Below are 27,603 nucleotides of genomic sequence, written 5' to 3'. Positions count from 1 at the left end.
AAGAGTAGCGCTTTTTAGTGCTATTCTATAATTACGTTCGTTTAATTCGCATTAAATTTAAAAATGAATAACATGGTATAGTCCTATAAACAGTCATAATATACGTATTCCATATATTATGATCTTCAAAGATTTATTTCTTTATTTACTTTTTCATACATTGTTTTACGTTTTTTAAACTTACAAATATCTGACATGTCTGATGTAAAGACTTTGAAATAATTAAAATTACAATAATTACCATAATGATGTTTATCAACACCTTCGGATCGTCTATACTTTAGTATGTTGTTAGATCTTGGTGGCACTTGGGGGATCAATGTAATTTAAACGAGTTACAATTGATCAGAAATAAACAGAAGTTTTTTATGCATATTTTTAGTCAATGCCTGGAGATACTGCAACAATTTTGAATGTTATCCTAGAATTTCCACCAGAGAAACCAATGAGAGTACATCTGCCACATTTATTCAAAGATGGAAATAATTTAAAAGCAGGTGCGATATTTGTTTTGACTTATACAATGTATATTTATTAAAGGAACTATATCCTCGACATTATATGAACTAATATTTTCCGTTCAAAATGGATAAACAACCAATAGAGAGGAAAAATAGAAGTGGAAAATAGATAGCAATATTAAGGAAAGAAAAAACCGAACAGTCAACACTAAAAAGAAAACCAAAATAGAGCAACACGAATCCTCGTAAAAAAAGTTGTTTAATAGTGTACTTCATTAAAGATTGTATAACTCTCCTTCAATAGTGGCAGCCACTTTATTTTTATGACAATTATCTATTATTATCGAGGATTGGTAACATTCGAAGAAAAGAGGACGGATTCTTTATTTGACATCTAAACATTTGTAACATATCCGTAATTATTACATAATGCTAATTAAAATATACACATGAAAGAAACATTTATAAACCAATAGAAGCTGTTATAAAAAAAAATGCTATTTTTTGAAATTCAGATCATCCTGCTGAGTACATCATTTCAGTGAAAGAAGGATCCGAGCAGGAACATATTCGACATAATTCTGTTCTAAAGAAAGATAAAGATGGCTTCAATTTCTTGTATGACACTCAGAAACATTGGTATATAATTGTTATACAGTAACCTAAATCTTCATTTCAATATAAATATATTGTTTCGGACGTACGTAAGGTGAATTTACTAATGTACACTATTCAACAAAATAAACGATACAAGGCAATGTATGTTCCGTATATAATGAACTTGGATACACTGTACCAAGGTAAACAATTGTCCAACTAGTCCTATATTCGCAAAGTATTATTTTCTTATCAAAAACTTTCATTACGGAAAACACTCGATTTTTGTTTTGTTATTTTGAAAAATAACGTAGGTTAAACAAACAAAAAAGCAATAACAACAAACAAAACGGTTCTCAATTTAATTAACTCGTTCAAATAAACTGATCATAGATACCAGGATTGAAATTTTAATATTTACGAAAGACGCGCCTTTCGTCTACAAAAGACTTATCAGTGACGCTCGGATAAAAAAATGTTAAAAAAGCCAAATAAATTACGAAGTTGAAGAGCATTGAGGACCAAAAGTTTTGCCAAATACAGCTAAGGTAATCTTTTCCTAGGGTAAAAACGTCTTCATATTTCAAAAATTCAAAGTTTTGTTAACAGTTAATTTATAATTATAAACTTTCTGTAAAACTACATGTAATTGTTATGTAAGACATCGATTTTGTACCAGTCACCAAACCATCAATGGGAAATACCATACAATTTCTAGTTACAGAGAAACTATGAATGAAATAATCATCCTAGTTAGCTATCAGTAACCCATTTGTTTTGTTTTGTTTTTTTGTTTTAGGAAAAATCTTGAAGTGACAGTAAAGAGTTCAAAAATTTTATGGGTAATTTTGATTTTTCATATCATCCATTAATAAAGAATTATTTTGTATCAAAGGACTATCGTTTCTTAAATAAGGTTCATTTGAGGCTTTCAACATTGAGTTTAAACACTGATCTCACAACAAGTGCAATGTGGCCTTTATAACCGGTTTATAACAGATGATGGTTTGCTAAATGTCGACTTACGTAGCTGCTTAGCAATATCAGCTTATGAAAAAATTTCCGGCAATCTCTGTAAAATACAGAACTAGTAAGACGGCCTTGGGGCACATTAAGATATAGGGAAGTATGTGGAACAGACACGAAAAGAATAGAAGCGTTTGTGTCTGTGTTTGTTTCTGAAATTTTTGTTGTTGTTAGGTACTGATGTACCGTTTTAGATCAGACTACAATAATACTTCTAGCTTCGAATTACCTAATGAAAATACATACAGTGAAGCACACATGAAGAAGCGATAGGATTGTAACTGACATGTATTTTCAGTTATCTTTCACCAATATATAATGTAATAGACGATAAAAATTTAACGTAGATGACATTGAAACAATTTGATTTGAATTAATATAACTATATTATCTCAGTGCTTATGACAGTTTTTGTACGGAAAGGTGTTCGGAGATTGAAGAGAAAGCATGTATAAAAACAATCAATAAAGTTTTAAATTAAGAATGCCTAAGAAATATATATATATAAAACAAAATTCAGGAGAAAAGCTATAATAGTTTAAAAAGCGTAAGTACATTCTGTTTTTGATCTATACTAGTTTTGTTCTATTCTTTATAATTGTAACGAACATATACAGAATTATTTGTGAATCGTTTAAGATCTAACACAGTGTTGTATCTCTTTTTTGCCATGTACTTTTATGTGTGATGTGGTCGATATCTGATTAAAGCTGCTAACATATATGTTTCTGAGTTTTATGTCCATGTCAGTGAAATAAAAGTTTACAGAGAATATTTTGTTTTGTTTCAGGTAGACAATTTTGGTGTAAATTCAAACTATGGTAAGAATAAATATTATTAAATTACCAAACATCATCGTATAAATTAACAATCAAAACTCAAATCATAGTTCAAAGATATACATATAATTTTTGATTGATTGGTGAGTGCTATTTACCGGCCAGTAGTTACTGTTTCGTGCATATTCTCGAAAAAGAGGTCGGGCGACAGGAAAGAAGAATGGGAAATTTGTAAACAAAGGCAGCTAGATAGGGACAGAAATGGTGCCTTGAAACACGCCATTTACGGACCAAAAATGTTTTATCACAAGTATCAAAATAACAATTCCACACAAGACTGTTAACTAAAACTATACGAAATAATTTAAAGAAACGAATCGAACAATTACCCTAATACTATTGTAATTTAATTTGGTATACAAAAAAATAATACAATACATCACATTTCAATAACGAATATACATTTCAGATATCAATCTTATTAAAGCCATTGTTATGGTTTCGAAAGTTCGTGATATAGCAAGTAAATGGAAACAAATAGCAGCAATGTTGAGTATAGTGGAAGAAGAAATTGACAAATCAAATGACAAAACATTATGTCAGGAAGAAAAGTGTTTTCTTGTGTTCCGGAGATGGTTAGAAAAAGAGGAAGTGACATTCTCGATGCTAACCTTATTATTAACATCAATCGGACACAGAGTAACAGCAGGTATGGTAAAACATAGACTTGAATATTCTTCAAAAATAACCTATACCTGAAAGCATCTGCAAATAAGAAGTTGTTAATATACATTACCGCTTTAATTGTCATGAAAAAAATCAAGATTGGTTTTGAAAAATATAGCTATGTTCGAGAAAACAAATTATAACATGTACATATAATCGCATCTTTTATATGGGCATCTCAATTCCTATATTAGACAAGTTAAAAAAAATATATAAAGTGTGCCTTTTTCTCAAATTTTGTATACATTTTTGTAATTTTCCAACATGTGGTTCATAAAATAATACTTGTGATTTTAAAGAATAACACAAATTCAGAAGTACAAAGAGATTGAATCTATTTTGTCTTTCAATTTCAGAGCATATTCGTCGAAAATGGATTGTTAATTCTCCAAAAGAAATTACAAAGACAAAAAGTAAATTCTTCACGAAAGTAGAATTGGACAATAAAAAGGAAAAGAATAGTTCTGCAAATTCTACACTTACCATTAGCAGCATAGATAAATGAAATACAAAGAAATGTACAGTTTCATAAAGTTATATATGGCAGCAAGGACAATGGATGAGTGCTATTGAATTAAACAAAACGTATAATTTTTATGTCAACAAAATGACAACACTTGTTGAAAAGTTGATAATGTATATATGTTTGTTTATATTTTATAAAAAAAATTAAGAAAAAATTAAACAAATATGTGTGATTTTTTGAAATTAACTACTTAGTGTTCTAAAGCAACAACGTTTGTAACGTTCATTTTGATTGGATAACATCACTAATATTCATGGCATCAATTGACATTTGAGTTCGGTTTTTGTTTTCTTTTACTTGTTTGTTAGCAATTTTACACCTTTTGATTGGGAAAGTGACTGCATGTTAGCACGTATAGGTCGACTGCATATTGAAAGAACAGTAAAATACGGTGTTAAACTACATGAACAATTTTGATTACCGAATCAATAAGTAGATAGAAAATATATATGTTTCAAATATTGTATAGCTCACAAATGTAACTCGTCAAACCAAACATGTGAATACTCATATACCACCTCGGTGTTCTTGTTATTGATGGCAGATAAATACTCGCTCGGCCGGGTCATATCAAATTGCTATTTGTTGTTTCACCTCTAAGTTTTATTTGGGAGTAAGTGCGACGACGGAAGGAGTCGGCATAAGTCCGGTTAGATTTGACATCCCTTCCAGGGGACTGTCACCCTAGGAACGGTATATATAATATATATTTTCCTGTGTCACATAAACTGCTTTATTTGTACAGCAAAATAAATTGTGTAGGTTATTTTTTTTTAGGTTTAATTACACGTGTAATTTAATTCCAAAAAAATTATGACAACCTTAATGATAGGTTTCAAATATGTTTCGACAGGTTATTAATGTGGAGGTTAACCAAATAACTATCAAACTGAATATATATGGAAATTATGATTCCAGTGAAATTGCAATCCAATGAAGTAATGTTTAACCTTATGCGAACTAACGATTTCTTTTATACGTTCTGTTTGTTCTCAAACATTTCTTTGAACTAAACTATTTTTTTGATAATAGACAATCATGAACAGCAGTATTTTCTGCGACGACAATCACCAATTTTAAACATAAAAATGTACACGTGTAACAAAATCAACCATGTCAATTTCAGCATGCATGTTTAGTGAATGTCAAGTTCAGTTCAAAATTCTGAACCGTAGGCCAATCATACACTTCTGAAGCAAATTGGACAATGTTTTGTTATTTGTTTTTACTGTTGAAATTAGTTGTTATGTTAAAATAGATAATTGTTTACTTTGAGCGATGGATTATTGTTGACCATTCGAGATTCTTGTTTGCGAACCCGTCTTTAGCTGAATGTGTGATTTTAATATTACTACACGGGCCTCAAGGGATTTTAGATCGAAAATAAATGCAAAAAATGTGATTTTTTTGTGTCTTTCAAGGCACAAACAATACAGAATTAATTGCAAATAACTGTTTAGTGTCTTTAAATTTCAGCTCTATTTTTACTCGGCTCGAAACAGGAGTAGTAGCTCGTTAAATCTCGCATTACACCTGTTTCGTAGTCTGGTACAAATACAGCTGATATTTAAAGACACTAAACAGTTATTTTCTATATAAACTTTCCATTCGAGAATATATTTTGTTAAGAAATTTTATAGTAAAAGTGACACAGTTTTAGTCGTTATAGAAAATCCTATTGGAAATTCCGTATATTTACATAAATGTAACCTATAACTCCATACAATTGACAAAATATCAACATAAGTTAGTATTTAAAACTAACACATCACTTGTCCTGTGTTCTCATCTTTTCTGATTTGGGATCATCTTTAGAAAAACTTGGTGTTAGCTAGCTATCAAAAAATCGCAGATTCTTCTTCACTTAAAACAGTTCCCACTCTGAAGCATAATATCATCTATATAAACAGAATCCGATTGATAACCTCGTTCAACTTGTATAGCAATAAAATGATCTAATGCTATTGATGGTATGTCCACATGTCCTTTAGACCAGACACTACAATCAATGTTACCAACAGATCTAGTCCATAAGCTCGATCCATAGAATTTTATGCCATTAAACACGTAACCTACTAAAACAGACAGGTAATTGGCATTTTGGTGACATAGTTTGTACATAAATCTGAAACATCTTGGACCGCTACTGTGTAAAATAGACGAGGTTAACTTGGCTTTTGTCCCAGATGGGAAGTTGTCACCATTAAACCATAAACACCATTCTGGAAAACAAATAAGATAAAACATCTGCATTAAAATCGTTTTAAAACTTACCATAAAATTATTTCCATTGTTTCGATGTTTGTCTTGTATGTGTGAAACTTCACGTGTAACGTTATTCCGAGTTACTTATAATATTGTTTGAAAAGAGACTGTTAATCAAAATAAAATGTCATTGTTTATCTCCGTTTGAAACATTGCCGTCACATATCATGTAAACATCCGATCCTTGTTCTGTTTCCTTTGCAAATCAATGTTTTCTTGGAATAATAGATGTGCATTGTTGTAAAACAAATAAAGTTACCATTTGTCGGACAGTTGCTTATTAGTTTGCTCTTGGTAATAGAATTCTTCGGGTTGTTTTAAAACATGTTGAATTTTTCAAACTTTTCCAATTAGATGGTCGTATTGTCCAATTGGGTTTTTCGGTTTTTCGGTTTGATGTTGATATATATACTTTTTCTTTGTCGCCATTTATCAAGTTAAGGCAGACGAATAAAAAAAATCCTAAGAACGAGCTGTTTTATATCAGACGTCAGTTAAGGCAAGACGAACTATTGGCAATGTCAACGGAAACACCCACAAGACTGCAAAACAATAAGATGTAATACCTCTCTTACTACTTACCGGTGTTTGAAAGTGTAATATATTGATGTGTTTCCCAGTACCCAATGTCTGTCTTGCTATTTGTATATCCACATTTATTCCCATTATTGAAATGACAGTTAAACACATTTGTTTCTACAATAAGAAGATCGTAAAACTAAAAGCTACATAAAACAAAACAATTATGATGTGTTCAAATGTGAATTTTATATGTGATTCGCCAGTTCATGTCAAAACATAATTTTCATAACTAAGAACTGTACAATAAAATTGAAAATGGAAATGGGAAATGTGTCAAATAGCAGAAAACACCCGAAGGCCACAATGGATCTTCAACGTAGCGAGAAAATACCACGCCAGGAGGCGGTCCTATACAAAAATATGCACTAATTCAGTGAGAATTTACCGATCTTTTCTTTCCAAATTTGAAAAACAAATTACCACTTAAATATTACATTTCCCTAACCCTTACGTATTTGAAAATTTTTCTTGATAATTTGAATTTGATAAGAAATGAGAGATTTTCAATCTTTTCGCAATATTGATACTAGCAAAACGAAGCAAAATCAGTCTTTCTTTTTGATTTCACTTATTCGTTCTTACCATTGCATGTTCTATTCAAAACTTCAATATCATCTATAGCAACGCCTCCATCAAAATGGATGATTATCCGGGAAGCTACAACATGTATTTCAGTAACTGGTGATGCAATCGCTATGGCCGCTTCCGTCCAATCACCAGATATATATGACAATTCCCATAATTCATGTTGAACACCATCATTCCTGACGTCAACAACTGATAATTTCAAACAGTTATTGTTGAAAAATTTGTAAGAAAATGTCAAGCACCTTTCTCTTCCGTTATTCTTGAGTCTATGTTTAAGGACTGCACTATTGGATTGGTTTGCTTGTACCATATATGTATCTGCGTATACATAATGACCTGGAAAAGATAAAATATTGCATGCAGACGACATTGAAAGGGAAACCAATAACTATTTATAAGAGAAGACTACTATACATAGACCAAAGAGACTTTAAAAGAGCAGGATCTGCTCACCCTTCCGGAGCACGTGAGATCACCCCTAAGTTTGGTTGGGTTCGTGTTGTTTATGCATTGGTTTTCTCTGTTGTGTCTTTTGTACTAATGCTTGCCTGTTTGTCCTTTTCATTTTTAGCCATGGCGTTGCCAGTTTATTTTCGATTTATGAGTTTGACTGTCCCTCTGGTATCGTTCGTCCCTCTTTTATATCGATTGACAACTCACAAATTAGAGAAAAAGGATGAGGTTTTGACAAAACAGGGGATATCACACATTTTATATTGGACCTTTGATAAAAAAGTATACCTTCTGATGTTCGAGTTGTACTATCTGCTAAAGGTTGACCTCCTAAAGTCCAACCTGCTTTTCGCTTTGTCCACATAAAGCTACCAACAGATATGTCCTCTAGTGAACACATTCCTTGCTCTTCAAAATCACACTTAGTGTTATGGTTATGATCTAAAATTAGAAATGTAATGTCTTCATTATATATACGTGTTTTAACAATTAATTATTCATTAGAAAATCAATATCTAAGAATAACTAATCTCAACATAAGAACATAAGAAATGAAACAACAATTAAATCAACTAAGAATGCATAAAATAACAAAATCCAAATAAGATTGTAGGCAATGACTATAGGTATAAATCAATAAGTTAAACTCAATATGGTTCAACCTAAAACCTAAATCATACAGATCTTAATAATACAGTTCTAAATCATATATGCGCACAAAGATACTAAAATCACGACAATCCATGGCGTTGTCAGTTTATTTTCGAATTATGAGTTATGATATGATATCCCTTTTGGTATATTTTGCTTCTCTTTTAAGTGAACGCTACGAATAAAAAAAGATGTGCTATGATTGGCAATGACACAACTCTCCAAACGAGACTAAATATAACAGAAATAAACATGAAATTAGAACAAAGCCCACACCACATAGTCAGCTAATATCAAAGGCACCGAAATGACAAATGTTCAACAATTCAAACGAGAAAACTAACGGCCAAATGTATGTACAAAATAATGAACGGATAACAAATATGCTATACAGCAACAAACGACAACCATTGAATTGCAGGCTCCTGACAGACACATACAGAATGTGACGGGCTTAAACTACTGTGGAGGCCCAAATTTCCTTCCCTAGCCTGAGACAGTAGTGCAACAGAACTAAATAATTAAGTACACACTATAAAAATCATTTGAAAAAAGTATAAATCATCAGATGGATCCAAATAGAAATGCATATAAAATAGCACAGATTGGACGTTGGAGGGTACTGATACATCCCAACAACTAAAAGTCATGTAAGTACAGACCTGGTAGCTAGTTCAAAACTAATAACTACTATTAAATAAGTCATGCATCTAAGAATATTATATCAATCAGTACACATATCAGACAAATTAACTAAATAAATGAACTAACTAACTAATACCTCTGATTGACGTGACAGTCTTTATCCATGTATCAAACTTTGCTACTCTTGTATACACTCCCGGTAACGTAGATTTACCACAAATACCACCACCCCAACTGGTCACACCAACCAACTGCCAAGTTCCATCGTTATTTGTACACATAAGTGGACCACCACTATCACCCTATTGAATATATACTACATACAAACTTATAAAAACCTTAAGTTAGACAGCAACCTTACACTAAAAGCAATCGAAAAGAAATATTTTGAAGTTACCATACGAAACTTTATGGTTGCAGTCGCATTCGTATCACAAATAACACTTGTCCTGTTATGAAGAGATTAATTAAAAGAAAAATGAAAATCAACAAAACTTCTCCTAACAGACAAAATATTGAATGAAATGATGTCAACCACATACAAGTTTTCTTTGGTCAGACTGATATTGGATGAACTCTTGCTTTTTCTCCTATTTTGCCCATAATGTTTTTTCAGGTTCAGCAAAAATAAAAACAGGGAAGTAGTTGCAACGAATTGTATTTGAAAAATGTCGCAAACAGGATAAGACACAAGTTAGTTCTACTAAAATGGTTTTCTGTTACATGTGAAAGGCTATTTAGCAAATAATCTATATAGGTATAGGTAAAATATTCACAAAAATATGCTGGTTTGAGTCATACACATAAATAAAGAAAATGTGTCTTATGTTTTTGACGTGCATGATAATAAAATTAAGAACCCACTCATTTTTACATTTACTTTCAACACAGAATAATTCATTCTTTCTGATGAAATAATTATCTATGAATAAAAAAATTATTACTATAGTTAAGAATAAGTTAAAAACAACACGTCATGTAGCTTGAAGAATTCGTAAAAAGACAGGTAAATAACTTTTACGTCTAATAACCTTAAGTTTTACATTTCTTAGTAAGAAAAGATTGCATTTTATGTACCATAACAATTCATCTTACTTGACACGTGTCGCCTCCTTTTCCCGCCAGAATCCCAGCACATACCATTCTATCATTTATATCTGATGAATATGCTAAACTACATTTTGAGTTAGTCCACATGAACGCTTTTGCAAACATCAAATCATTTGGACGTTTTTGTAATGTTGCATCTACAAAAAAAATCATCAGTGTTTATTTCTGTATAAATACTTTAAAATACTAGTTCATGACACCAAAATCCGTGATACATAAAATCAAGCTCTATACTTTAGAATTAAAGATGTTGGATTTGCATTCAAAACAATTTGAACTGTCAACATAAGTAGAACATCAGATATGCTTACCCTTTCGTCACACGATTTTACTAAATTTTTGTCTTGAAAATCTATAATATATATATTTGCCACTGAATGTTTAGCAATAAAAGTCAAACAATCACAGTTTATCATTTTTTGTTGTTAAATGTATGAACAGATATTTACCAAGTCTTGTGTTATCGTTTAGTTCAAAAAGTAAAATAACAAATATACCGAACTTCTAGAAAAATTCTAAACAGAAAGTTCCTAAGCAACACTACAAAGAATGTCACTTATACGATGACCTTTTAGCTGAAATAACTTCGAATAAAAATGAACCCATATTAAATGCATCAAACATATCAAACCAACAATATTATCAGCGTTTTGCTGAATGTGCTTAAAAGCAAAATATGTATAAATAAAGGCAACAGTAGTATACCGCTGTTCAAAACTCATAAATCCATGGACAAAAAACAAAATCGGGGTAACAAACTAAAACCGAGGGAAACGCATTAAATATAATGGGGGAACAACGACATAACACTAAAATGTAACACACATAGACAAAATCCCACGAGAATAACAAATATAACATATATATATAACATCAAAACCAAATACATGAATTTGGGATAGACAATTACCGTGACACGTCTTATCGCAATGTGAATTTACACTCAAAAATAAGAGAAAACAAACGACACAACTTTATAATGTAATACACACAGAAACGAACTATAATATAACAATAATATAAATGTGGGGGGAAAAAACTTATTGACAGGTTTGAAACCTTTCAAAAATGAATGGCTACAAATATGAGTGAACAACTTTGTTTTAAGTAAGTTTTTGAAAAATTACAAAATGCTTTCGACTGTTTGCTTATTTTGACCGATGGCCACTGTATTTCTTATATCTAAGATCGTTTTGGAATTGAAAAAAAAAATATGTTCTAGTAGCTAAGGCATAAATGTCTTTTTGTATTTTGTAATCCCATGCCAGCAATGTAACTGAACAACCACGTGATACATACCCTTTGGATCCGTTAATCCCCACCCAGCAGTATAACAAATGGAGTCACGTGGTATATGTTGTAAGGTGTTGGGCAAACATATAGGTTTTGTATAATCATCAAACGAGACTGGCATCTGTAAAAGCAACACAGCGATATCTGCCTTATAGATGAAGTTGTAGTCAGGGTTCATAATAATTTCTGATACACGAATAACATGGCCATCTCTTCCGTCTTTCAATGGACTGCCAGTAACGATGGACACCATATGTGGTACACTGAGAACACTGAATAAGTACGAAAATAAAACATGTATTTAGTTTTATTTAATTTGTACTCATTATAGTCAGTAATCATTTAGAAAATAAAGAAAAGTAAAACCTCCCTCTAGCATACATGTTCACATATTCTGCTTATAAATGCTCGAAAGCATTATATTTTTTTTTAAACACCACAAAATGTTGAAATTATGCGAGAAAGATTTCCAATTATACCTTTCAACACAGTGTCCAGCTGTGATCACCCAGCGGTCAGATATCAGTGTTCCTCCACAGATAAAATTGTTCCCTTTTCTAACTGCAACAACCCATGGCCACTGTCCTTTATATGCTTGGGTGCCACTAATTATATAAGGTACCATTAATGAAGGGCTTCGTTCTCCACAAGCTTTAAAACACAATACATATCATTCAAAACCATCTTGTAATAACAAAGCTTAATATGTCAAATAAACTCATCATAAGTACTAAGATTAAAATGTAGTACGCCAGCTGTGCGTTTCGTCTACAAAACACTCATCAGTTCCGCTCGAATACAAAACAAAATCGAATGAAATACTCTTTAAATAGTTCATTACTGTAAAATGAGAACACTTATTAATTCAATACAAATCTAATGCTTTACAATTTTGCGAATGATACTAACTGACTAACAGTTCTCGTTGCGTTATAGATACTACATTGTACAAAATGTAACTGTAAACCACAATATAATTCGAAATTGTAATATAAAAATAACCTAATTTTATGTTGCAAAATGATAGAAATATACAAATTATGTTTCGTGCAATGAATGACTCTGTAGAATAACACAGATGATGACCGATGCACATTAAAATAAAGAAGAGAAAACAATATTGAATTGTGGATTAAAAGAATAAGGCATTACCTTTCTTACTACAGTTAAGTATAATCTCCGTTTTACTCTGACAAACTGTTGAAGGATGCAAATAACTATACAAGTGGCTGACACCTTGTTTTGCTTGCTTGCGGGACATATATACTATCTGATTAGAAGGAACAGATCGAGATCCTGATATATTACTGAAATGAATTTACAGCAGATTCCATTGAGTGTGTAGCCAAAGGTAATATCTTTGGTTAGCGCTTGTTAGCTGAACCGTGAAGTCATTATTAGGTTAGATAAACTACCCTACTTTAAGAATAGAATAGTCCGACAGAAAACCAATCGATTTGTCTGTTGGACTATGCTACTTCGAAAGGAGGGTAGTATACCTGACCTAATAATGACTTCACGGTTCAGCTAACAAGCAAGCTAACCAAAGATGTTACCTTTCACTACACACTCAATGGAATCCGCTGTAACGTTAAATCATTGGTAGTGCTGTTGAATGATAGCCGAGACGTCATAATCATGTGTGTTTGTAGTGCAAAAAGGATAAGGAAAAATAAAACCGCTAAAGGGCATATCTCATTTCTGAGTCTTCAAGATAATTTCTAGATAGCAGCACATTCACTGTGTATGCTGATACACTTATTTCTACACACATTAACAAAGTCTTTAAGACCTTTAAACAAAAAAACTTACATGTTCAAGCAGTTATAAAAGGTATGCGTAACATAACGGCGTATTTTGTTTTGTTAGACAAATTTATTGTAGTTGTAGCGTATTATAATGCTGTCTATTACACCATACTAATAACATTTCAAATTTTAAAATGTATATGACCCAAATATCATTCGGACAGGACAACCCAAGACAATATCTTATTTAAGTCAGATGAGAAATTTCATTCTTTTATTCAGTATCAATGAAACAATGAAGGTGTCGATATAGTGCTTTCATATGATCAATAAATTTAAGAAATAATTGATACAAGCTAAACTTTATTGTAGTTTTAACATGGAATTGTGATGAGCTTTTATTTAGAAATTGTTTCCTAATAAAACACCAAAAATTATTTTTAAGGGTTTCAACAGTTGTACTATGCACAGAGAATTTTGAAACTTACTCGAATGATAAATATTTACATATGATATCACCAACTGTATCCTCCCACTCATCTGCGCAGATCGGAAGCCAAGATCTACCATGGCGTATACGTAGAACCATATCATAAAGCATTGCTACAACAATCATGATGGAGTAGGTTAATATTTCTTTGTATTATTAACACAGGTCATCTGTTCCTTTTGGGTAGATGTATGTAGCTTTTGGATAAGTAACAAAAAATATAATAAAAATTCACATAAATTGACACTTGGTGATAATTTACTTTCATGGAAACACTGGCCATTAAATTTCAATGCATTTTTCAATGAATTGTCAAAGGTGAGTAATTAAAAACCTTTAATTACTTTTTTTGTATTCTTGCTGTTTAGTATTTTCGCATACTCAAATTTCCTGTAATAAATTCGAGTCTGAGACTTCTTATGACTTATTTTGAATATAAAGCAAAGCTATTCGCTTCACACTGGTTAGTAATACATATTCAAGGAATAGTCATATTTGATTATATAGGAAGTAAAAAAATAAACTGATGTTCTGAACCATTAAAATTTAAAATAATTGAAACTTGAATCCAAAATTTTACAGTAGATATAGGTTATATAAGAGTTTAAGCTGTCACTAACCACAATCATTTTCGTCTGAAGCATCGTCACAATCACATCGTCCATTACACTGTAAGATATCATTAATACACTGACCATTGCCACACCTGAACTTATCTTTTCCACAAGGACCTGTAGTAAAAATAATTTTCATGTTCAATATTCTACAAATTCGTTCACTAGTTGTTGTTTTTTTTTATGCATATGTGATTTTTTATAAATATTATCCAATAAGGAAATAAGCAGCGTTCCATAATATGATTTTAAGATTTTTTCTGCACATGGAAAATTTCAGCATACAAAAAGTGTAGACTTTTGATGATGTGATACACTGTCTACGCATTCGAAAATTTATTCTTGGACACAAAACGAAAATATGTGCAGCTCTGTTACAATTTTTTATTATCAATAAGATGTGTTACAAATCAAAGGTAACCCGAAAACGTGCGTTTACATTCAATCTTAAGTAAGGATATCCAAAGATAACAATTTGTATAAGGTGTATACAACTCTTGGTGCTTTTGCTAATCCGATTCCCTAACCCTGTACAGTTTTTTACACGTATTTCAATTATAATTTCGATACCTTTTTAGACAATTAAATTTGAATTGATCAGAACATATGAATAATGAATTATTTATCTTTTTAATTTCAATGACATTTACTAAATGCTACAAATGATATGTATTTGACTTACAAGATGTGAAGGCCACGGTTATAAAAGAAACACATGTCATGTCTCAAATCGGTATCGGATAGTCTATATAGACATACTTTGCTTATAATTTATTCAAATGAAATTCTATGGAGCCATTTATATATATATTGTTTTAAAAGAACATAAAGCATACCACATGACTGTTCGTCTTCACCATGGTAACAATCAGCCTCGCTATCACACCACCATTCTGATGGAAGACAGTTCCTGTCATCACACTTTGACAGCCTTGCAGAACAATCCAAACCTAAAATGACAACAGTACATTCAATTTACATTAAGAATTCCTTACAGCTAAATTGTTTTATACGTAAAAATGGAGATGTGGTATGACTGCCAATGAACTCATACTAGGTTTGTACGACATATGCGCCTTTCATCTACATATAAAATCATATGCTACATTCGAATCAAGAGATTAAAAGAAAAAACGTAAAAAAAAACACAAAAAATACCAAACGTAAGCAGATGGATGTTTTTTCCAATGATTACTTATAATTCAAATGCAAAATGATCCGTAGATGAATAAACATTGGTGGTTTAATTAATCACGTGATACACCTAACTCAGAGTTTTGTTATTACCTTTTGGTCTGGGGTTATATTCTAATGTAAAATTGATGTGTCCTCTTGTTATAACCTCAACAAATAAAGCCGCTCCAGACGACAACAGGTTAGAATAAGACGGATAGTTGCACAAGTTGATTAATTCACCATCATTGGCTGAAAATCCATCATAGACGAAAACACCCTCACTTTCACAGTCAATACCAGTATACTCATTCAAGCATGTTATGTTGACTTCAATTGTCTAAAAAAGAAAACAAATCAATATTAAAAAAAAAAACAAACCAATAGAAAAATAAAAAAAAATAGAAAAATAGCTTTGTACTTTACACACATGGTGCTCTTTTGTTTGAAGGTTACGAAAAAAAAATCGTTTCAAGCACTATTTTTGTAATTCTTCTTCAAGAGAACACTCGACAGTAGATGAGATACAATGAATAATTATTGAAGACAAACGAACACTTAGCTGGTAATGTAAATACGCGACTCATATTTTTTTATATTGCTAAGCAGGAATTGAAGAATGTTATCTCCTCTCATGACAATTGAGACATGCATAAATGCTTTAGTGTGTAACTGTCATGCAAGACACATATACTAAGTTTCAAACTTCAATTATAATAGTTATCAATGCTTTGTACTTACAACCATTTTTAAGCTTTCTTATGATATATCAGTCGTAACAAACCTCATTAACGTTTCCAAGCAATAACCATGAACAGCCGAGTTGTCCTGTTGACGGTTTTAAACCTACAACAAAGCTGCCAGTATCATTCACAAATATTTGTTCTGTCATATAACAAGCTACCGGTAAGTGATATGTCGATGGTACTTCTGTACTTGATGGATCATTTGCAATTGATGATTTAGGAACGAATAAGATCGAAGAACTGGCATCAATGTCTGATATAACACCATAGTCCGACGCATCTGAAATTGCTTGAAGGATGTTTGTCACTGGCGATGTCGTAAAACTAGACATATGGGGTGTTTCTTTAAATATGTCACTAATATCTTGAATATCTGACACCAGGTTATAAGAAGAAGTGAACCTTACGACGGTTGGATCATACATCTTTGATATAAAATAATCTGAATTAAATGACATGTCAGAGCTCAATGTATTAGCTTGAGTTAATGACAATGTCTTTTGATTAGGAACTTGCTTAATTTGTTTATCATCATTGAATGTATTTACAAAAGTAGTTATATCTATATCTGGTGTTGTAACAGGCGGTCGTGATATATATGAAAACCCATAATATATATCAGTTAATAAGGTACTAGATAACAACATGCTTGGTAACAAAACATCCCCTTTTGTTGGAGTGAAAATGACACTGTAGCCAGAAAATCCAGAAGCAATGATATCATATGTCGACAGAAAACTTGATGATTGTGAAGACATAATACTTGTTGATTGTGACGACATAATACTTGATAATTGTGACGACATAATACTTGATGATTTTGACGACATAATACTTGGTGATTGTGACGATAGAATGCTTGATTGTGACGATAGAATGCTTGCTGATTGTGAAGGCATAATAGTTGAGGATTGTAACGACGACAGAATACTTGGTAATTGTGACGAAAGATTACTTGATGATTGTTGTCGAGTCTCGACTTTTATTGATGAATGAGTCGATTGAGTATTTGATAATGGTGCTGACAGAATGTTTATAGATTGTTGCGATAGAGCATTTAATGAGAGAGTTGCAAACATGCTTGACGATTGAGTCGGTATTATACTTAATATCCCTGTCTGTAGAATACCTCTAGAATTTGTTACTAGAATACTTGATAACTTTGTCGGTAGTATTGGTGAAGGTTGGTAATTTAATGTATGGGTCACTTTTATTTCATTCGTTTCATCAATAAGAATAGAATCATAAAACAGTTTTTGAGACTCGAGTGTAGATATCAACATCATCTTATCTACTGTTAAAGTTTGTGTGTAAAATTGGTCAACAGTTGTAGATCCTTCGGCATTATCTATTCCCCATGAAGGCGATATGTCAGCCGATAAATGGTCAATGAGTTTAAAGCTGGTGTGGAATCCTCCATCAGTAAGCCACAACTCTGAGTTTGGATTATTCTTAGAGAGAAACTGTTCTATAGTAGATTGGTCCAAATAGCTTTCGTCTGTTGTTTGTTGTTGACTGGTATCTGTTTTAAATAGATTTGAAAATATTCTAAAGGAATAAATTGCTGTCAATGATTTGTAAAGTAAGAGTATCTTATATATACAAAAAACAAGTTATGTTAAATATTTCATTGTGTTTTCGATGGCATTTATCTTTGAAAGGTGCAAATACCTTTTCTTATTTGTAAAATCTAAAACACAATGACATTAGAATATCAGCATCAATTCAACAAAAGAGGCGCTACGTGCAGGGATTGTATAAAAAAGAAGATGTGGTATGATTGCCAATGAGACAACTATCCACAAAAGACCAAAATAACACAAACATTAACAACTATAGGTCATCGTACGGCCTTAACAATGAGCAAAGCCTATACCGCATAGAGAGCTATAAAAGGTTCCGATAAGACAATGTAAAACAATTCAAACGAGAAAACTAACGGCATTATTTATGTAAAAAAATGAACAAAAACAAATATGTAACACATAAACAAACGACAACTACTGAATTACAGGCTCCTGACTTGGGACAGGCACATACATAATTAATGTGGCGGGGTTAAACATGTTAGCGGGATCCCAACCCTCCCCCTAACCTGGGACAGTGGTATAACAGTACAACATAAGAACGAACTATGAAAATCAGTTGAAAAAGGCTTAACTCATCAGATGGACAAAAGTACAGTGGACGTGGACTACTCACCAATGAATTTCTTTATCAAAACCTGAAAGCCTGGCCTTGTTACCATCTGATCTGATCTAAATTCTATACACATGCTGCCCTCCCCTTTAAAGGTAGGTGGCGCATTTGTTCCACAAAATTTTGTTGATGTCACTTCCCTACACTTTCCATCATACATCATCACATAATCCCAACTGCATTTATATTGGTACTCCAAATCAAAAGACGTAAAATCTATAGAGACCTTGAAAAACAGTAAAATACCATGAAAGACCTATACAGATTTTTTTTTATATCTTGACTTTATAAAAAAATATCAAAATTCTACAATCTTTTCAAGTCAACGCTATATTCATGGATAAAGTAACATAAGTCCGTCCACTGTGCTGCAAAAGTGTCACTATGGGATGTCAATATAACGTTATCGGCAAGTCTGATGCTTCTAAATCAAAACTATTTGAAAAACCTCAGAATGAGGCGTTTTAATATCTTTTATAGCTTTTCCTCATTTAGGTTAAAAGCTAGAAGACTAAAACTTTCAATCCTGACTAAATTTACAGTAAATCCGTTTTATGTGGGTACTTTTATTTTTTTAAATATACACTCCGCCATAAGTTAAGCACCACCCAATTTAATTTCGAAATAATTATTTTCTTAATTTTTTTTTTTTTTATAAAAGAAATACTATATATTAAACCTGTAAACAATAGGTAACTTTTGGATACAGGTAAAATGTCAATCGATTACATTTTGATTGTTCAAAACCAGTTTTAACTACCTGTCTTGTGTGTTTTTCGCGTTACTGTTTTTGACTAAACACAAATGATTTTAGCACGTGAATTTCGCACTTGAATTAGCCATTGATATCAAACTTTTAAGATGGCAAGACGAAAACTGAGTATTGCGACACGCTGGCAAGTTGTAGGTATGGCAAATACAGGTCTAAGTTGCCGTAGAATAGCGGTCCATTTTGGTGTTAACCACACTGTGATTAACAGGCTCGTGCAGAGATACCGACAGACAGGGTCAGTTGAAGACCGCCCTAGAGCAGGCAGACCACGTAAAACTACTCCCAGAGAAGACAGAAATCTTTCCCGACAAGCAAGATTGAAACCTTTCTCGTCTGCTGATCAGCTTCGTAGACTTTGGCCTATTGGGGTAGAGTAAGTGTGCGGACTGTGATACGTAGTTTGTATAGTTTCCGTCTAAGAGCTCGGAGGCCATTAAAGCGCCAGGAATTAACTTTAAGACACCGTAGAGCAAGACAACAGTGGGCTAGGAAGCATCACCGATGGACTTTACGCAGCTGGAGAAGAATTCACTGGTCCGATGAAAGTCGTTTCTTGCTGAAGCCCGTCGACGGCAGAACACGTGTTTGGAGGGAAAGAAACACCGCATATCGGGACAATAACATTCTTGGTACAACAGCTTTCGGTGGCGGCGGTGTAACAGTATGGGGATGTTTTTCCCATGACTGTAAGCTTGATATGCATGTTCTTCACGGTACCCTGAATGGACAAAGGTACCGGGATGACATCCTGAACACCATTGTATTGCCTCATTTTGACAATCACGCGTTAGCTGATAGACCGGTCTTTCAAGATGACAATGCGAGACCTCATCGCGCACGAATTGTCAACGCATACCTGACGTCGGAATCAATAGACACTTTACCTTGGCCGGCCATGGCACCTGACAATTGAACATGTATGGGACTTTATCGGCCATAAACTTAACCAGAGACAACCAAAATGTGCAACAATACCAGCATTGAGGGTCGCTTTGGTACGGGAATGGCAGAGATTTCCACAGTATAGGCTACGACGACTTTTGCAAAGAATGAGGAGACGTGTATTTAATCTCTACCGGAAGCGCGGAAGCTATACACGATATTGACTTTATGAACCTTAATTGACAGTAAATGTATACTTGATTGTTTTCCAAAATGTTCAAAACTGTATCATTATTTGAAATTAATGAAAATGGTCAACAAATTAAGGGATTTTAACTTAAAATTGAAAGTTCCCTTCACACAGCAGAAAGCATAAAAAACCCTAACTTTTATTTTTTTTATACTGCACAATATTTACATTTTATTTAACCAATGTCAACACGATTAACTCTTATTCAAAAATATTGAATTTTTGGATTTGAAAATTTCTTATTGATAAAAATATGGGTGGTGCTTAACTTATGGCGGAGTGTATTATGTATGTCTTGCTATATTCTAACATGGAACCAATTTATAAATGTGTAATTTAAAGATAGGTCAAACTGCAGTATTATGTTTATATTATAAAAAAAAACCCAATACTTAATTTATCGAAAGCAAAGTTATTTACCGCTGTGTACCATGACATTGTGTTGCATCTATTGCTTTCATACAGCATGCAGCTTATCAATATGCATAAAACATTTTTTTAAACTATATAATCGACAAAAAGATATAAAATAACATGAATCTTAAAAACAATGTTTTGATAAAAATAAGATTTGTTTACCTGAGAGAAATATAGTTTATTAAAATTAACATCATGCTCCACATTTTATGTCATATTTTATAAATTGGCTTCCTTGTTATTTTAATCTTAGTATTATGATTCGTCCATCTATTATAGCTCGCAATAAGCATTATAAAGAAAAAAGAAATAAAACTTTTTGAATTTTGTTCTGTATCCTGTCCAATAAAATATCTGATACATGATTACAAAATTTGTAATTATACAGATATAAGGTTTAAATTCGATCCTTCAGGCAAAATTGGCCTTACTAGATGGATTTAATAGGTCCTTTCTAGTTTATAGGTCTTTATTCGTTCCTTTTATAACCTTGCACTACAAACTAGTAAAAGTATGAAATGGTCCACATGTATATCTATATTCGACTGTACCGATTTGTACTCGACCAGTCTGAATTGGTCTGAACGTTAATTGATAATACTCGACTGTAGTCTAAACTATACTTAACCGTCTGAAGCTAACTAAATATACATATTCATGGGATAACAATCTGTCGATACCTGTAACTTGGCATTGCACAAGGTCATGTTTTTCTCTGGCTGTTTATGACGTCTTTACACTAAATCCATTGGATGTTGGATGTGTACGGATTGATAGTTTAGTCTTAGTTGCATGATTTTTTAATTAGTTGTTAGTGGCTTTGAACTAGCTGCCAGTTAACTGCGAGTACTCTCAGATCTGTTCATTGTGTCTTTTTGTGTCGGGATGTATAAGTACCGGGCCACGTCCACTGTATTTTTGTCCATCTGATGGGTTAAGCCTTTTTCAACTGATTTTTATAGTTCGTTCTTATGTTGTACTGTTATACCACTGTCCCAGGTTAGGGGGAGGGTTGGGATCCTGCTAACATGTTTAACCCCGCCACATTATTTATGTATGGGCCTGTCCTAAGTCAGGAGCCTGTAATTCAGTGGTTGTCGTTTGTTTATGTGTTACATATTTGTTTTTCGTTCATTTTTGTTTACATAAATAAGTCCGTTAGTTTTCTCGTTTGAATTGTTTTACATTGTCTTATCGGGGCCTTTTATAGCTCACTATGCGGTATGGGCTTTGCTCATTGTTGAAGGCCGTACGGTGACCTATAGTTGTTAATGTCTGTGTTATTTTGGTCTTTTGTGGATAGTTGTCTCATTGGCAATCATACCACATCTTCTTTTTTATATGAACTTCTACTTGACATATAGTCTCTTATTATTCTGTACAGAATTGCTTTTTTATAGCTTTATTTTTTTTTACACCTAATGTAATGTTAAATTATATATATTTTTGAGAGATTATACTTAAATAAAATATTGAATTGAATTGAAATGTATTTTAAAAAATCTGGATCTTAATATAATGTGTGAAATCTAGCGCTTAATCGGCATGATGTTCACTCCGTCTAACAAACATTAATACGAAAACAGACTTTAAACGAAAATTTTAATCCTCCGTAATATTTAATACAATTATTTAAATGAAAGGAGGATGTAGATTTAAACATATCAATTGTAAAGACACCATGAAATAATATAATACCTATCATTTTCATTTTTGCTAACATGAGGTCAGAGGACTTAAATATTTGCATTTCATTGATATAGTACGTACCTTTCAATAATGCATTTGAAGATTTCTTATATTCAGCTATCATATAAACATGATACATTAGGTATTTCCATTTTTGCATATTTATTTAATAAATCTGTAGAATTTTATGCAAATCGGTTTAAAACATCACATGGTCCGACATTTAACTATGTAGTCACGTCCTTGAATTTTTCCATTGTTTCTTGAAAAAAACAGTTCACATTTAGTAAAACTGTTTTTTAATTCAATAACATACTTTGTAAGTTTTCATGACAGATTTGTTCACTTGGAAGACGATAATTGTACAGTAACTTTGTTTTTAAATAATTGGTAGGGGTTCCTATCCATTGTTTTTTCTTTCGTTTGAAAAACGCAATTGTAAGCCCGTAGATCACCCACGCCTTTTCCAAATATAAGACAGTAGTTAAGGATTCATAAGCTTTTGAGAGAAAGTTTAAAATTAATGTAAAATTGTGGTAAGTGGATGTTGTCTTTCATTATAATATAATGACCACTATTTATCAAACTTCTTTTGATTGTTCTTCATTTTATAATAAAATATCATATATATAAAAAAGAACATTTGGTATGATTGCCAATGAGACAACTATCCACAAAAGACCAAAATTATACAGACATTAACAACTATAGGTCACCGTACGGCCTTCAATAATGAGCAAAGCCCATACCGCATAACCAGCTATAAAAGGCCCCGATAAGACAATATTGATTTGAGACAATGAAGTCAAAGGTCAAAGTTACAGTAGATTGAACCAATGAATTGAAATAAGGTTTTTTCGAGTTCCCGAGCATGCTGATATAGATGATTGTAGAAAATGTAGAAAATGAACTAATCGACTTAATACACCACAGATTGCGACTTATGTACGACTTCTGAAATCTTATTTATGTATCTTCTATTTAAATTTACAACTATAAAATGTATTTAACGGAAAAGGTCACATTTCTCATGTTCAATGCATTTAATTACTTTATACAAAATTGAAAGTTTAATTGATGGGGTTGAATAAAATTATTTATGTCTATTATAGATACATGTATATGATATTAATATTGACACCTGTATTTACAAGGTGACGAAAAGGTTAGCAAGGGTTATTACTATTCGAATTCATATTTCAAAGATCGTAAATCAAATAAACTGTTTGTATATTTGAAATATCAATTTAAATACAAACATTTTATGAAATATTTTTGAATATCTAGAGTAAATCATTAAATATATTTAAATGCTTCCCTCAAATAATAATATTAAGAGAACCGTCCAGTTATGGTATAGTGCTGAAAATGTAAAGGATTTAGAAGAACTTTAAAGTACTATTGTTAGCTGTCCGATGTTTACTTAATATAAAGAAAGATAATTTGTCAATTCTTTTCTCGAAATAGGTGTTCTAATCAAAGAAATATGATATCAAAGAAAAACAAATAGACCTGCTATTTTTTGCTCTACATAACTTGATATATATTGGCTATAAAAGATGAATTGAGTATGAGAATGACCAAACATCGAGCAATATCCAATTCGCATTAGAATTCAAAATGATCGGTGGAAATAAAAAAACATTAAACAGGAAAGAAAGAAAGATCGACATCAGTGATTAACTCACGATGTACAACAGAAGATATCTGTCTATACCATACGTGAAACTCCAGACCAGATATAAAGCTCCATCTATAATACTAAAATTACGAGGTCCAATTTGTCAGCCGTCATCACGTAAAAACGACGAATCAAAGAATTCAACTTTATATACAACTAATATAGTACAAAGGTGTAGATTAAAAATTACACCACTCCAGGCCCTTTTGTTTTCCACGTAATTAATATCGCCAATAATTAGGAAGTTCCGGGTCGAGTCCGATATCGATACCAATAGTATAATCACCTGTTACCTATTACCTTTTCTGTACGTTCCGCATCTGACAGGCGCACCACCAAACGATGTATTCAGGATTAATATGCTATATAAACTGGTCATACATGTAATCACAGGGTTGACACTACTAAATTGTCAAATTGTTACCTATTGTAGTATTTTAATCCGTAAGACTTTCTAAGATAACAATACGAATACTAAAAATCTGGACTAAAAATAAGTTTCAATTTGTTAGCGGGCATGACGTAAAACAGCGAATCAAAGAATTCAACTTTATTTATAACTAATATAGGACAATGCTGTTGATTAAAAAATACTCCATTCCAGGACCTTTTGTTTTACAAATATTTAATATTACCAATAATTGATAAGTTCCAGTTCGATGGGTTCAAACAGAAAGATTTGAAAGCAGAGAAAATTGTGTATCTTATAATCGGCATGACTTTATCAGATGACAGTACTAATACTAAGATAAGGCTTGCGCATAGTTATATTCTTTAATTCAGTCACGGACCCGCGATATCACGGGTGTGTTCTAGTACAATATATTATGAAGCTCCATACAATATATGAAGCACTATACCATATGCGAAGCTCTATGCCATATGTTAACTTCCATACCATATGTGAAGCTCTATACCATATGTGAAGCTCCATACTATATGTGACGCTCATACCATATATGACTCTCCATACCATATTTGAAGCTCCATACTATATGTGAAGCTCCATACCATATTTGAACCTCCATGCCATATTTAAAACTTCATACCATATTTGAAGCTCCATACCATATGTGAAATACCATATTTGAAGCGCAATACCATATGTAAAGCTCCATATCATATGCGAAGCTCTATGCCATATGTTAACTTCCATACTACATGTGAAGCTCTATACCATATGTGAAGCTCCATACCATATGTTACGCTCATACCATATGCAAAGCTTCATACCATATGTGACGCTCCATACCATATTTGAAGCTCCATACCGTATGTGAACCTCTATACCCTATTTAAAGCTCCATACCATATTTGAAGCTCCATACCATATGTGAAATACTATATGTAAAGCTCCATACCATATGTGACGCTTCATACAATATGTGACGCTCCATATCGTATTTGAAGCTCCATACAATATGTGAAGCTCCGTACAATATGTGAAGCTCTATACAATGTGCGAAGCTATATAAAATTTGTGCAGCTTCATACCATGCGTGAAGCTCCATACAACATGTTAAGCACCATACAATATATGAAGCTCCATACCATACGTGAAGATATAAAAAATACCCTATCACATCAAAGGCAACATAATTTTAAAATATTATGTTAAAAACAAGGAAACTTCAATACGCAAATCAAGATAACAAAAACGGAGATAATCGCATGAACTCTAAACTTTGAAAAAAATTATTAAAAATTGAATGATGCAGAGAGAAACTGAAGCAGATATTGATAAACTTCAATGATACAGATACCCAAAACACAATAAATTCAGAAAAGAAATCTCGCGAACCACATATCATGTTCTACAATAGACAAGTCAGTATATACTGTTTGTCCGTGATAGTTTCGAAACTAGTATTAAACATCAAATTCTATGTTTAACGGGGACAAAAATAAAGAAATTCTCATAGTTATCTAATTTGAAGTTACCTCTGAATTTGAATGGATATTCCATTTACAATGCAAATTAAAATCATAGTTATTTCCTTCTTCAAATCCAGGACTTGATAAGATTAAACTATCTTCTTTTAAAAATATATCCTTTGAGCAGCCTTTTACTGATTTTATACCAACTACAAAAAAAAAGAAGAAAAGTTAAACACATTAAAATCTGTTGCTACCTTGATATTGGTTCAGATCGTTCTTATTGAAGGCTAATAGTTGCAGAGATGCGATTTCATTTCATGACGTAAAAGTACATTTTTAACTAACCGTTTCTGAAACAGTCTCCATCAGTTCAAAATAAGAGTGACATGTAGATTTCTCTACAAAAGTGGGTTTTGTTTAGTGTGACGTCCATTTTTTGCTCACCTAGTATACATTTATTAGGTGCCAGATAAATCCCAACTGCAGGTACACGATTTTCTTCCTGTACTGAAAATCTATTGGTGGCTTTCTGCTGTTCTCTGCTCTTTAATCGGGTTGTTGTCTCTTTGAAACCGTTTACGTTTTCATTCTCAATTTTATAATTGGAGGCTTTTTATTTTGTTTTTTAAGTCTTTATGTTTTCTTTCCAACAATACAAAATTGCAAATTTATACCAGATATGTAATAATATTGACCAAGAAATTATATTTTCAAATCAGTAGTAAAATTATGTAGTAAAGAAATTGAAGCTTTTTTGTTGAAACATTTAAATTGACTGTGTAGATGTTTTAATCCTGCATTAACACATAACATATGAACTTCTTTTGAAATGTGTCATTTTTAACACACGTATCTAACGTTCACATAAATAATTATCTCACCCAGAAGAAAGATGAATACGTATGCGTCCATAATTATAATATCCAAAATATTGATCCCATGGCTAAACATTATTATTTAGTATTACACGTATATTTATTCTATTTTACATGGGACATTTTATTACATCATTTCAACAAATGAGTGGGTTTAATTTTTAGAAACTTGTCATATTATTCCTAATTAATCATTTAGAAAAGATTTAAAGAAATTTAAGACCTTGTTAAATGACCGCTAACTAAGTTAAATAAATGTGTCTGTCACGTGATGCAGCATATGTATTGTTATCTAGATTTATACTTATTTCATAACTGTTAGATGAAAGTTTAAAGGAGAGCATAAATATTCAGAATATTTTCAATTTGATATTGGTATTTATCATATATATAGCCTGCTGTTTAATCCATAACGCGCAACATTGATGTGCACCCTTTATCACATCCCTACCCTTTATCGCACCCTTTATCACACCCCTACTATTTT

At 32.1% G+C, this 27,603-nt stretch overlaps 2 protein-coding genes across 2 annotated transcripts in view; one reads left to right on the top strand and one right to left on the bottom strand.

Annotated features, from left to right (window-relative positions):
- Window positions 1-4,099, top strand: part of LOC143075683 (uncharacterized) — a 36,128-nt gene extending 32,029 nt beyond the window's left edge. Inside the window, exons 26-31 of the mRNA XM_076251223.1 lie at window positions 383-497; window positions 977-1,100; window positions 1,858-1,900; window positions 2,875-2,905; window positions 3,333-3,572; window positions 3,946-4,099. Of these exons, the coding sequence (XP_076107338.1) occupies window positions 383-497; window positions 977-1,100; window positions 1,858-1,900; window positions 2,875-2,905; window positions 3,333-3,572; window positions 3,946-4,094 (702 nt within the window). The 3' untranslated portion in view covers window positions 4,095-4,099. The remainder of the gene's footprint in view (window positions 1-382; window positions 498-976; window positions 1,101-1,857; window positions 1,901-2,874; window positions 2,906-3,332; window positions 3,573-3,945) is intronic.
- LOC143075684 (uncharacterized) lies at window positions 3,253-27,205 on the bottom strand. The gene is made up of 17 exons (XM_076251225.1): window positions 27,123-27,205; window positions 26,305-26,447; window positions 18,676-18,898; window positions 16,512-17,995; window positions 15,842-16,067; window positions 15,391-15,504; window positions 14,561-14,671; window positions 13,939-14,053; window positions 12,855-13,009; window positions 12,182-12,353; window positions 11,709-11,974; window positions 10,395-10,546; window positions 9,436-9,601; window positions 8,292-8,444; window positions 7,545-7,886; window positions 6,963-7,076; window positions 3,253-6,337 (listed from the first exon to the last, which is right to left on the bottom strand). Exons 1-17 carry the CDS (start codon window positions 27,190-27,192, stop codon window positions 5,976-5,978), a joined length of 4,368 nt encoding a protein of 1,455 aa, XP_076107340.1. The 5' UTR covers window positions 27,193-27,205; the 3' UTR covers window positions 3,253-5,975.
- Between the last annotated feature and the right edge of the window lie 398 nt (window positions 27,206-27,603).

This window comes from Mytilus galloprovincialis, chromosome 5 (genome assembly GCF_965363235.1).
Source record: "Mytilus galloprovincialis chromosome 5, xbMytGall1.hap1.1, whole genome shotgun sequence".
NCBI classification, from domain to species: Eukaryota; Metazoa; Mollusca; class Bivalvia; order Mytilida; family Mytilidae; genus Mytilus; species Mytilus galloprovincialis.
The sequence above is the reverse complement of the archived record's forward strand: the minus strand, read 5'-3'. Positions and strand labels throughout refer to the sequence as shown.

Excerpts from the sequence above, each read along its gene's own strand:
- LOC143075684 (XM_076251225.1), bottom strand. The coding sequence starts at position 27,192 with ATGTTTAGCCATGGGATCAATATTTTGGATATTATAATTATGGACGCA. Across the intron at positions 17,996-18,675 it reads TTTGATAAAGAAATTCATTG|ATACCAGTCAACAACAAACA; the intron begins GTGAGTAGTCCA and ends TATTTAAAACAG. Across the intron at positions 7,077-7,544 it reads TTTGAATAGAACATGCAATG|AAACAAATGTGTTTAACTGT; the intron begins GTAAGAACGAAT and ends TTCTTATTGTAG.